We start from the raw sequence: 12,925 nt of genomic DNA, 5'->3' as shown, positions 1-12,925 counted from the left end.
AAGGCCGGGGCCTGGGGGGAGGGAGAGCACGCAGGGCACTTAGGAAGCGCCCACTCCGTGCCAGGAGCTAGTCTTCTGTGCTTCACACAGGTGAAGTCCGAAGTAAGCGACTCTGGCTAAGGGGGATATCAGTAGGTTTATGTGCAAAGCGCCAGATTTAGACAGATGTTCTTGCTGCAGACCCTCCGTGGAGCCAGTGATGTCTCCACAATCCCTTCACCATTCCCCTTAGGTAGGACTGTTGAGATCCTGTCCACATGAGCCCACCACCGTTTTATTGCTTCCTTATTTAAAAAAAATAAGTGTCTCTGGGATGACTCTTGGTCTGTGCTGTACCCTATAAAAAAGCCACTGCCTGAGAGGAATCTTTTTTCCTCACAATGTTGTTTGAAAACGAGTCTTTTTATGAGAATGGGGGCAAAAACATATCTTGTGATTTTAGGCACTACGCTTCAATCACGGTTCGTTTTCAGAACCAAACCAACAAAAACATGGAAAATTCCCCATCATGATTCGAGCCCCACCATTGAGTTTAAAGGTATATACTGTCCTCTGCTGAAAGCTTCCCCCTTGTGCAACCTCCGAAGGCCTTCGGCTCGGGTGCCAAGCGATGAATGGTGGTCTCGGTGAAGACGGCAGATCCCAGGGGACACCGAGAGAGGGGAAGAACGGAAATGTGTGCTTGACAAATGGAGCAAGAAAAACTAAGGAGTGTCCAAACTGGTCTTAGACTCCCTGTTCTTTTCTTCAGATTTCATGAGGCAGTAAAAAGTCAGTTTGACTAATTTTAATTGTTTTAATTTTAATATTTCAATATCAACTGGATTTTGGAAAAAATATCTAATACATGCAAATGTGATATTGACCCAAAATATTCTGTGGGAATAATGAATGATGGGATCCTAGACTTGGAAGCGACGAGGGCTGTGGAGATGGGCTGAGCTGATCCCTAGGCCCTTACTGGGCTACCACGGTCTAGAGGGGTCCAGGAGAGGCAGGCGAACTGCGCCAGGCAGAGTCGGCCAAGACCCCGGTCCCAGAGGAGCATGTCAGCACCCAATACGAGGTACAAAGATACTCATCCATCCATCCCTGCCCATCCCTAGCAACTCTGGGAAGTCCTCACGGGGGGCCTGTGCCAGGGACCAAGAGCCTCATTCATGGAGCTCACCAGTGACCAGCCAACTTCTCGGACACCTCTGTCCGCCATGATGTTCTTCTCCAGCATAATGTGACCACACGCTTCTCCCTGACCCTTGAGGGATCCTCAGGTTCCCTTCTTCCAAGCCTGGAATATTCAGTGACTTGTAATCATAGAACATCACTAGAAGGATGTTGGTTTTCTAAAGATGAACTAGAGCCTGGCCTCATTGCCCCCCAAGGCCACCTTGGAAGCCAGAGGCGCTTCCTGAGTGAGAAGGATTTGGAGTCTGCCCCATCGATTGCCTGTTGTCTTAAGAGCAGCCTTGGCTAGGTCCAGCATGGCCATGGCAGCCTGGGAGACAAGGTTCAAAAGAAGATCAAAGGCTCACTTGGGAGTTTTTAGTGTTATCTGCTTTATATAACCTCCCCACCTTTACCAGAAGACCCTGATGTAGTATTTTATCAGGAACATTGGAACAGGGGGATTTAATGAGTGGTTCTGAGGTCATCGTTTTCCCAAAGAGCAGAGAAATTTTATGTTGTCTGCCAAAGCCACAGTGGGCATCTTGGGAGGCCTGAGATGTGAACTTATGGATTTATGTTTATTTAATGAATATTCCATTCTTTCTTTTTTTTTCTGTTGTTTTTTAAAGTTTTATTAGCACAGAATTCAAGATTCCCAGTTCCCCCATTTGAGATAGTGTGCAGAGGCGTGAGGAAGGCTCTCTAAGGACACCCTACGTAGGACACATAGGACACACAAATACTATACCAGGGCGCAGAGGTCCCAAGGCTTTGGCATCAATCTGAGCCAGCCAGAGAGACAGAAAGGCGCAGGGGGGATGACAGATCTGACGTCGCATCCTCCTTTTAAATGCGTGTTACTGTGGTTCAAATCTGGTCTCAGACACTTAACACCTCCAAGTTGTGTGACTCTGGGCAAGTCACTTAACCCCAATTACCTCAGCAAAAAGAAGGAAGAAGAAGAAGAGGAGGAGGAGGAGGAGGAGGAAGAAGAGGAGGAGAAGGAGGAGGAGGAAGAGGAAGAGGAGGAGGAGGAGGAGAAAGAGGAGGAGGAGGAGGAAGAAAGAAGAAGAAAAAGAAGGAAGAAAGAGGAAGAAGAAAAAAAAAGAAGAAAGAAATTACTATGGCTTAGCAAGTATCTAGTAAAAATCACTGCAAATTAATGACAGAAAAGTAAACTTTTTCATACTCTTAGCTGTTACTTTCAGATAGGAAAATACACTAGACTCTGAAATGATCAGTGCAGGGAACTGCCAGGTACAGAAGTTCTCTGTACAAATGGGCAGCTTCTCTGCCTTTCCCACAATTCTGAGGGCTGAATACCGGGGTTTGAACCTCAGCCAGGCTCCCACATAGTCTGTGTCTGAGATGGGACGTGGGTCCACCTCTTCCTGGCCCAGAGGCCTCTTCTGGGCTCACCCCTGTGCTGCTCTCACACTCTGATGCGGGTCTCAGCTATTTGATCTATTTTTTCCATCAATGTAAAGATGCTCCAAGATTCCACTGGTGCCTTTTAAGTGCCGGTGTCCAAGCTCCCTCCTCCCCTGCTTGGTGGGGCCCTCTCCGTGCTCTCCGTAGGACAGGCTCTGGGCGGCCGAGAACGAGCTGGCCTTTCTCTCTGTGGCTCTGGCCCCCGGCCTGGTACTGTGCACAGAGGGAGCGATCCTGAAGCATTTGTTGAACCAGGGACTCAGGGTGCGAAGGAAAATACAGGATTTGGTCCTGAGAACACCCTAGAGCTGAGCCCATCTCACACTCGCGCATCAAGAGCCTTGGGAGGCTGGTGGCGGTTCTGGAGGTTAGGCTTTGCAGAGAGCCGGGCCCAGAGGACTCGAGAGGCCGACTCAGACAGGGTCCCTGAGGGCTGGTCTGAGCCAGAAGGCCCTGCCTTTGGAACCAGCCTCAGACGCCTGCTACAGGGTGAGCCCCCACATCACTTCTCCATCTGCTGCCGAGTCCTCCTCTGTAAAATGAGCTCTTGGACTTCTGTGAGGCAGATTGCCCGCAGGTTTCGGGCTGCTCTCTCTCCCAGGGTGACCACTGTCCAGGGGCAGTGACAGAGTCAAGCTTGGTGATGACTCAAGATTACGAGGAGGACCTGGTATCTTCCAGGCCCGACCAAGCTCCACGCCCGGAGCCGACGCCCCCTCACTCACCAGAGGGTCTGAGGTCCCTTGGCTGCCATCCTCCTGGTTTAGCCGAAGCAGTTTCCCAGGTTCAGCTGCCATGCGTGCTCCATCCTCTGGAGCCACAGGTGAGAGTTAGGGGGATCAGAGGCCTAGTTGTCCGTGAACATCCCCTGAACCCCAATATTCCCCAGGTCCCTTCCAAGAGTCCTCCAAATGGCTCTCGTCCCTCTTGTCGTGCATTTGGATGGAGGGCGTCCTTACTTACATGTTCCTGGGACAGTGAATGGCCCGAGCCAGTCGCTGACTTAAGTGGGATGTGGGGAGCAGACTGACCCACTTCGGGGGAAGCGTTCTGAATGGCTCCGAACTTCTTCCAGCCCCACAAACACTCAGCAAATTGCCATCAAGGCTGACTGTGCCAAGCCCTGTGCTCAGGGACTAGGGATACAGAAAAGAGCCCAATCAGCCTCTGCCATGGACTGGAGGCTGGGGGGTCCTGGAGAAGATGGGGGTGAGCCGCCCTGGGAGAGGCCCAGGAGGTCTGGCCTGTGGGGGAGCCCAGGGGGCCGACAGGGACTCGGCACCTTTGCAGCCTCTCACCGGACCAGAGCCCAGCTCCTTTCTGATTACCCTCCCAAGGCCTGAGGTTTGGCCCTTGCCTAACACTGTGGGCACTGTTGGAACAAAGGGCAGGTGGGTGGCCTGTGTGGTCCAAGGGTCCTTGTGTGGGCTTTCCCATCCCCGGTGGCTCATGGTTATCCCAGTCCTGTCCAGGGCCACCTTCTCCCTCAGAAGAAGTTTCAAATTATGATCCGGATGCCCAGGTCACCGCACCGGCAGCCACAGCCCGAGGAGCACGTGAGCAAGCCTCTGGGACTGACTGGCCTGTCGGGGCTCCTCGTGGACGGCTCAGCAGTAATAAAACTGGGCGGGATCACCGAAAAAAGGGAACACGTTGGGTCATATTTCCTATAGGGCTGGACCACATGTGGCAATTATCTTATTTATGGGCTTTTATTGGAGTAAATTCAACACTCTACCTATGGAAAGAATGAGGGCTCTCCTCTGTCTGGGAAAGCTTGAGGCGGTGTCCAAACAAGGCACCCCCTCCGTCCTGCCTCGGTCCTCCCAAAGACAGCCCCACGTGGAGCAGAAGGGAGCGAGTCACCAACAAAGGCCCCGAGTAGGACCAGGAGCCCCAGGAGCAGGGTCAGTGTGGACCCTTAACTGTCTCTGCTCTCCATCTTCCTTCAGTTCTGTTGAATGTCTCCCGCTGATAGAAACTGAGAAGTTAGACAGATAACGGAACTCCTGGCCGACTTTGAACTTTGGTAGATCAATTTTGTGTCCTAGGGCTGTTTTAGAAACCAAAAGGAGGCAGTATGTAGTACGGTGGGGAAAGCCCTGAATCTAATGTCAGAGGACCTGGATTCAAATGCTGCTCCTTTTACATTTGTGTGGCTGTGGGCAAGTCCTCAGTTTCTTTATTTGTAGAATGCGTGGGTTGGATTATTTCCCTTTCAGCTCTAGCTCTGAGGTCTAGGAAAAGCAAAATAGGTGGTACCTACTCTTGTATATTAATTCCTGTTTGTGATCTCCTCCGGGTAAGCCTTGTCCTGCCAATGCACCTCCCAGCCCCACTGGACTTTCCCAACTTCTGCAGTTTGGAGACCATGGTTTTTTTTCCCTGAAAATCCAGCTTTGAGTCAAGGCCAGAACTCAGCAGTGAGCCGAGTACCCTACTTGCCCAAAATAAGAGACACACAAGAAAAATCAGGAAGTACAATTAACAAGAAAGGTTAAGGGACACACTGTGAGCATGGGAAGGGCAAGAGGGAGGGCGGCATCCTCCCAGTGCAGGGAAGGACTTCCTCTGGACTGTGTTGTCTTGTCCCAGGATCACCAAGGAACATGGGTTACATGCATCGGTCTCTCTCCCACATCTGATCTCGCTTCCTGCCTTCCATGTGCTTGTTCTCCCTCTTGGAAATAGCCATCCGTGAAGCAGAATGGGAGCTGCTGTGTCCCAGATCCTGAAGCCCTGCCCACCTCTTCCCCTTACCATGACCACATCACCTTACTTAAGTTTTTGTGCTGATTGTACTCTTTGGCATTTCTTGTGTCTTATATTTGAATATTGGCAAGTAGAACGCTGCTCACCTCCAGATTCTGGCATTTGTTATTATTCCTCTGGAGAGGCTCCCCCTTTTAGGAGCATCTGAAATGCCTGTAATTTTGTTAAAGGGCCATATTTATTCTGTTTGTTTGTTTTATTAAAGCTTTTTATTTTCAGAACATATGCAGGGAGAATTTTTCAACATTGACTCTTGCAAAACCATGTGCTCCAAAATTTCCCCTCCTTCCTTCCCTCACTCCCTCCCCTAGATGGCAAGTAATCCAATATATGTTATACATGTTAAAATATATGTGAAATCCAATAAGCCATATTTATTCTTGATAAGTCAGCTCCTCACACTGACTGACCTAGTCTAGGTCTGGCTTTGTCTCCACCCAGAGGAAAGAAGACCTATCCCAGTACAGTTTTCAGATGCCTAAAAGTGCCCTAAAACACAGAAGTTCTTTGCCTTTCAACCAATAAGTGTTTATAAGTCCATTGCTGTCCTAATACAAAAATAAAGACAAAAATCAAACAATTACCACCTTCAATAAGTGAGCATTTTAATAGGGAGACGTGTATAGATATAGGTTTACATAAAATAGATACAAAATGGAGGACACAAGATAGTTTGGGGAGGGAAGGCATGAGTAGTTGGGAGGATCCATCAAAGTTACCTGCAAATTATGCAAGCCATGTGGCCGCCGTACCCTTTGACCTGGAGATCCACTACACAGCACGTCCCCCCAAGGCCGTCCCTGGCAAAACAATAAAAGAAGTTCCCATAAACACCAAAATCTTTACAGTTGCACATTTTATGGTAGCAAAAAACTAAAAATAAAGTAAATGGTCATCGATTGGGAAATAACTAAATGAATGGAGTGGATTTTTATTGCTCTATAAGATCTATCCTCTCTATAAGAATCTCTGAGATTCATTATATATCAATTATGATGAATACAGAGAAGACTTGGAAGGTTTACATGCACTGATGCAGAGTGAAGTAAGCAGAGCCAGGAGAAGAGAAATACAATGACCACAACAATATAAATGCGTGTGGGCTGGGTGGGGGGAGAGATACTACAAAACAAATGAAAATTAATGTTGTACAATTTTTTAAAAACTTGCTTGGCCCTAAAGAAGAAATATGAGAAGAGAAGACACCTCCCCCTGCTCCTTTCCAGGATGTAAACCATATAACATCAGATGTTTTCCAAAGTATTGATTGATTTTGCTGAATATGGTTTTTCTTCTTCCTTTTTTTTCTTTTAATTTTTTGTTGTAAGGAATGGCTCTCTGGGAGAGGAAAGGGGGGAAATATAGGAATATAGATGATGTGTAAGTAAAAGAAAAATATAAAAATATAGGTGAGGTAAAAATAAAAGACATTTTTAAAGGCCTCCTACAAAAAGTGGCACTAGTGTTGAGTCTTAAAGAAAAGTTGTGAATCCAAGAAGAAGTGAGGAAGGAAAGAAATCCAGGTATAAGACAACCAGTGAAAAGGTATGGAGTTGTACACGAAGAACAAGTCTGCTGGAAAGGTTGGACCAGACACTGTAGTTGGTGCAAGATAATGTTTGGAAAAGAGAAAGGAGCTTGGCAACGTAAAAGGGACCACCTGAGGAATAAAAAGCTTGAAATGCCAAACAGAAGCCTTTATGTTTGATCCTAGAGAAGGCAGTAGAATTTTAAAACTGTAGGAAATCACTGAAAAACTGTCAAAATCACTGAAAGTCCAGCTTGGGTCACCTCTTACCTATAGAAAGGATAGGACAGCTGTTGGAGGCAGGTCAGAGGGTCCAGGTCCCAATCTGCCCTCTAACATTTGTTCTCAGCATGACCATGGGCACATCACTTAAGTCTCTTGAAGTGACCAGACTCAAGAATCACTAAGATCCTTCTTACTCTCATTGTTTGTCCCAAAAAATCCCTCTAGATTCAAGGGACCCTTGCACACTTGAGGACATAAATCTTTGGCCAAGGGTTATCATTTTTGTTCTAAAAGTACTTGAAATGTGATGCTCCTCTTATTAACTGGTACTTTTAAAAGTCAAAATCTTCCCGGGCCTATACCAAAGCTCCGAACTCTACTGGCTTCTCAGTTCAAAAGTCCATTGTAAGACAAGTCAGATGGAGTCAGATGACCAGGGGTCCTATCCCCTGTGTGATCTCGGGCTCTGATTTGTGAAATAAAAGAATCATCCTGCCCTTGACCTATTGCTGTTGTGCCGGCCACACAAGGCTCTGTGCTGAGCCCTACAAGAATCAGAGATGAACAAGACAGGCCCCTCAGCTACAGGCTTCTCTGAAGGTGGAAGAGACTTTATTGTTTGTGGACCCACTGTATCCAAATCCTAGGGAGACCTTAGGGATTATCCAGTGCATCAGACAGGCCTGACGAGACTGGCCCTTTATTCTGCCTTTTAAATATAAGAAAACTTTTATTTTAAAATGTGGTTTTCCTATCCTTGATCTTGCTTTTATTGAGTGGAAGAAACCAAAGGCCCAAGAAGAAACCCTTGCCTACATTACATAAAAAACAAGTGTCAGAGCTTGAGTGTCATCAAGAACCAACCAATCAGTGAGCATTTATTAAGTACCTACTGTGCTCCGGCATTGTGTTACCCAGACAACAATAACCATCCTTACCCTAGGTGTTTGTGGGTGCACAGGAAGAGGTGCTTGAGGGAGAAGGCCCTGCCAGCCACAGAGCTTGGGACATCTAGCTCAGATCCTTCCCGTGACAGGGGAGGAAACCGATCCCGGTGGGTCCCCCAAGGACTAAATGGCCAAGTTGGGACTTGACTGTGAGTCTGACTCTAAATCTAACACTTCCCTTGTTGGTTGGCATCCAAGAGCAGTGCAGAGAGATGTGAGCGGCTCATAAGCTTCAGGAGATCTGGGGGGAGAGCTGGGCAGGTCGGAGCAGGCAGAAATGGGGGAGAGACTCTGTAGGTGTAAGTTTCTTATGAATGAGGACCCAGAAGCAGGACATTAAGTGCCTGTGTATGCACCAGGGAGCTCTCCCATAGGCTCCCCATCCCTACAATAGAAAGGAAATGCCATAGTTCAGCTGTCTGTCTAGAAGGTTCTAAATAAAAAAGAGAGCAGAGACATCTCCATCTTAATGTTCTTTTTGTGTCTTCATCATGATACCTAATAGATGGAAATCCTGCAGTCTGTTCTTGAGATCTATTGTATTCATCTGTATGCAGAGGGAACAAAGAATTTTAAGTTGGATTTTACTAAAAGAAAAATGTTTTTTTCTTTTTTTCCCCACAGTAATTAGTGAAAGTCAGAAGCAGCAGCTGGCCTCCGTGCGCTATTCCTGCCGTTTCGCCCTGGGCCTCTTTTACGAAGCTGGCACGCAGATTGACGTCCCCTGGGCCGCCCAGTACGTCCCCAAGAACCCCTACATATGCTTCATCTCCATTGATAATAGGAAGAGAGACATAGGTCAGTGGCTCCATTATTTCTCTTAAATGCCGCCACAGTGATGGTCGTAGGTCGTGGAAAATGTCCCTTAATGGTGTGTTACCGTCCCCAACACAGCCAGCACTCAACTCCAAGCCATAGGAGATACAATTTCATGTCACATTTGGACTGTCACAAAATGTACGATGGAACTGGGGAAGTTGGGTTGGGTTGGTTTGGTTCTTTTCTAAAACTCCTTCACCACCTGGTTTACATTACTGAGCTCGAGAAAACAGTGTCAGAACCTTTGAAACATCGAAATGCTGCTCTTCCAAGAAGCAGCCCCAGAGCTACTGCCTCCTGTGGATCCATCTCCGCATTAAATGGATCTCTCCATTTCGCTTTCTTTCTCCCACCCCCGCCCTCCAACTTCGGTGGTGGTGAGTTTTCCCCTAAATAGACTTGTTGAAATGAGGAATGAGGCATCATGATGTAAAACTGCTCAGCCCGATTCAGTTTGAGATGTTTCTTTGTTTAATTTTCAGGGTTGGGGTGAGAGTCAGAATCCTAAAGATTCTTCCATGTAGAGTGTTCCCAAACCCAAACTGAGCTATAAGATGCTGAGTAAGGGCCCAATGGGGCCCCCCACCCTCTCCCGAGCAGGTGAGGATGAGTTGGGAGGCAAAGGCTGAATGATTCACTCTGGGCCTCAGGTTCCAGGCCACAGGGCTTGGGATTCCAGATAGTTTTCTTGGAGAAACCTTACGAGGACCCTTCGTTTGTTCTGGTGTGGACAAGACCGCGGTTCCATCAGGACACAAGCTCCATAAGCCAGAGAATGATCCAGCCAGCCAGGACCTTGTCAGGGGTCTCCTGAGCCCCAGGCGTGGCTCCTTTACCAGAGTATAGGATCGCAGGAAAATGTTGCTCAGAACTTAAATCTCCCCTGGTCTGCTAGCTGTGTGAATGGATGCCCCCAGATGGCATTCACAGTGTGGGGGACACCCTGCTGAGGGAAAGGGTCACTCCTTACTTGAGAAAGGTCTGGAAGAAAGAGTTAAGCGGAGAAGGAGGAGGCTGCCGGCCTCAGTCCCCCTTGCCTGGGATCAGCTGGTGACTTTCCGACCAACCATCAGCACAGATTCACGGAGTCGGCTCCTGGTTTGGCCTCGCCCTGGACAGCCCCGGCGCTGACTAATTCCTGAGGGCTGCAGTCAGGATCATGGTGACCTCTCACCACAGCCAGGTTGAAACGGTGGGGAAGGGCTCAGCTGGAGGCCATCACTGGCCAGCGAGGGACGGTCCCGAGCAAGGGCTCGAGAAGTCATGAGATCAGCGCCAGAGCCAAAGGGATGGCAGATGTCTGCGGTCAAGTCAGGCCCTCAGCTCTGGAGTCAGGAGCTTCAATATTAGTTCTGTGACAAGGCCCATTCTGAGCAGCCCCGATCCTCAGCTTCTGGGATTCCTGGAGAAGCCCCAAAGTGGTGGCGGAGGTGGGCACTGGCCTGAGCTGTCTGAGCGAGGGGGGCACCCATGCAAAGCAGAAACCACTGCAACGGAAAGGGAGAAAGCAGCTCAGGGCTCTGAGATTCCCTAAAACCCCTAACTGAGCAGGAACTTCCAGCCCCTCCTTCTCCCCTAGAAGAGGAGAGCACTCTGGGACACTCACTGCCCCCCATGGAAGTCAAAGAGTTATGGGGAGCAGTGGAGACCAAAGCAGGGAGAATATGGAGGCTTGTTGTCAGGAAGGAAAGCTGTCACAAAGGGAACAGGGCTGCTACGAGAGGCTCCCCAAGCAGAGGCAGCTGGATGGCAGCAAGGGTAGAGACCCAGCCCCAGACATGGGAGGCTGTGAGTTCAAATGAGGCTTCAGACAATACTTACTGGCTGGGTGATCCTGGGCAAGCCACCCTCCCCAACTGCCTCACAAAAACAAAAAACAAAAAACCTTCTATGGACAAGAATTACACTTTGAAGGAAAATGAACCAAAATTTCTCAATCATCAAAAATAATTCTGTGGATTCCCCAGAGCTTAAAAGGTAGGAAATAGGAAGAAATTCCAAAGGATGAACTAAATTTTAAAAAGAGACATTAGGGATGAAATTAGATCAGAAATTGAAACTTCAAATGAATAGTCAAGAAATAAATGGAAGATTTAAAAAACCTAAAATATTCAGTAAAGAAATAGAGACTCTGAAAAAATCTCTCTATATATTTTGAGACACAAAATTACTGAAGTGAGAGAAAATGGGTAGAAGAAAAGCAAAAGACAATAAATAACTATAGAAAAATATGTGGATTTGAGGGGATCATGGATTTAAATCTAGAAAGGACTTCGGAGTTCATTATATCCAATCATCTTATTTTCCAGATAGAAAAGGAGGCTTTTCACAGAGATTCAGTGACTTGCCAAAGCTATACAGCCAGTATCAAAGACAGGAATTGAACCCAGATCCTGTGCCAGCATTTCATTTCCTACGCCATGCTGACACAGTGCTACACAAACCGAAAGCAATTTGAAGAGAGCATACCCAGAAGTCCCTAAGAAGGGGAACAAAATGCCTGAACGCCATCCTAATGGAGAAATACTGTGAGAAAAGCTCTGGATTCTTTGTCTACAGATGCCAAAACCTGGACACATCAAATCCACAGATTGTTTTCAGGGAGGGAGAGATACCCACATTTGGAAGCTGATGGAGTGTCGTGATTCAATTTTACAATTTCATTATCAGATCATTTTTGCCAAGAACCCATAGAAAGATCATCAAATGTGAAAAAAATTCTGTTATTTTACAATTGCAAAAATTGAATGAAGATGCTCTAAAAAGCAAAGGAGGTCAAGCTACCACCCAAAATAACACAAATGGGCCATTAATCAAAGAGAAGCATTTGAGGCTTTAGGTTACTTCAAGTATGGTGGATCATACTCTTTCCAAGAAGGCCTTTCTTAATTTTCCTAGCAATTTATGGCTCCCCTCAAAAAAAAGTTTGTATTTATTTTGAATTTACTTTGTAGATGCTTATTTTGTGTCTTTGAATATAGGTCAGAGGACCTGGGTTCAAATACTGTGTCCTTAGTAGGTCACTTACTTTCCTGGGGCCTCAGTTTTTTCATCTGGCTCTAGAACAGAAGTTCTTAATCTGGGTCCCTGAACTTTAAATATATATAGTTATATATTTTATATATTTTTAATATTATATATAGAATATATTATATATATTATATATATTTAACTGTAGTTCAGTTTACTTGGTTTCCTTTGCAATCTTATATATATTGGCATTTAAAATTATTCTGAGAAGGGCTCCTTAGGCCTCCCCAGATTTCAGAGGGGTCTGTGAAACACAAAACAGTACAGAACTAGTGCTTTAGACCCATGATCCCACCGGATGATGAGAGCAGGAACCCTTGAAGCCCCAAAGAAGTGCTATAGTTGAGATGGAGAGTGCCTCCAGATGCCAGTATTGCTCACACTGGGTCCAAGAACTGCAGAAGATTGATAGCACACTCGTTGTGCTTCCAGAGATGGGAAGCTATGGCTGGTCCTGCCTCCCATGTTTAGACCGTGGCCCTTTCGGAATGGTCCATCTGCCCAACTGACCAAGTCACAATCCCCACAAACAAGAATTTCTAGCCTTCTCTGCAGAAGGGGCTGCTCATTTGGCACCCGTGCATTCAGGCCCGAGTCTCCTCTTGCCTGGACTGTTGAGAGCCCGTTTACTTGTAGTCTTTGCAGCTGCAGGCTCTGACACAGGGAAGGCTTGGCTGACGCTGGGTGGGAGGGTTAGATGGAGTTGATCACCCATCCCCAGTGAACACAATGCCCCCTCTTAGATGCTGGTCTGGAGACATAAGGAACAACAATAGCAAAAACCGTTGACATGCGCGTAATCTTCCCAGAGAGCCTCGCTGCATTTCTGTGGGTGAGATTCAGTGACGTGGTCCCAGATTTCAAGAGGCTTCCAGCCCCTGGGGCTGAGCTGGCTCTGACATCAATGGAGCAGAGTAATTCCCCAGGCTCAGGGAGCCATCCTGTGATATCATTCTCTGCACATCTGGTCACCTGGATGCTCTGAGGCTGGAGGAACATCTTCATC

General features: G+C 47.2%; 1 protein-coding gene across 2 annotated transcripts in view; it reads left to right on the top strand.

Annotated features, from left to right (window-relative positions):
- Positions 1 to 12,925, top strand: part of RNLS (renalase, FAD dependent amine oxidase) — a 163,391-nt gene that overhangs the window by 120,150 nt on the left and 30,316 nt on the right. The window contains exon 5 of one of the 2 annotated variants that reach the window (XM_003758901.4): positions 8,695 to 8,868. The exons of the other annotated variant lie outside the window; for it this stretch is intronic. Within the exon in view, the coding sequence (XP_003758949.2) occupies positions 8,695 to 8,868 (174 nt within the window). The remainder of the gene's footprint in view (positions 1 to 8,694; positions 8,869 to 12,925) is intronic. 2 annotated transcript variants of the gene reach the window in all.

The sequence above is a fragment of the Sarcophilus harrisii genome, chromosome 2 (assembly GCF_902635505.1).
Source record: "Sarcophilus harrisii chromosome 2, mSarHar1.11, whole genome shotgun sequence".
In the NCBI taxonomy this organism is placed as follows: Eukaryota; Metazoa; Chordata; class Mammalia; order Dasyuromorphia; family Dasyuridae; genus Sarcophilus; species Sarcophilus harrisii.
This window is presented reverse-complemented; position numbering and strand designations above follow the sequence as displayed.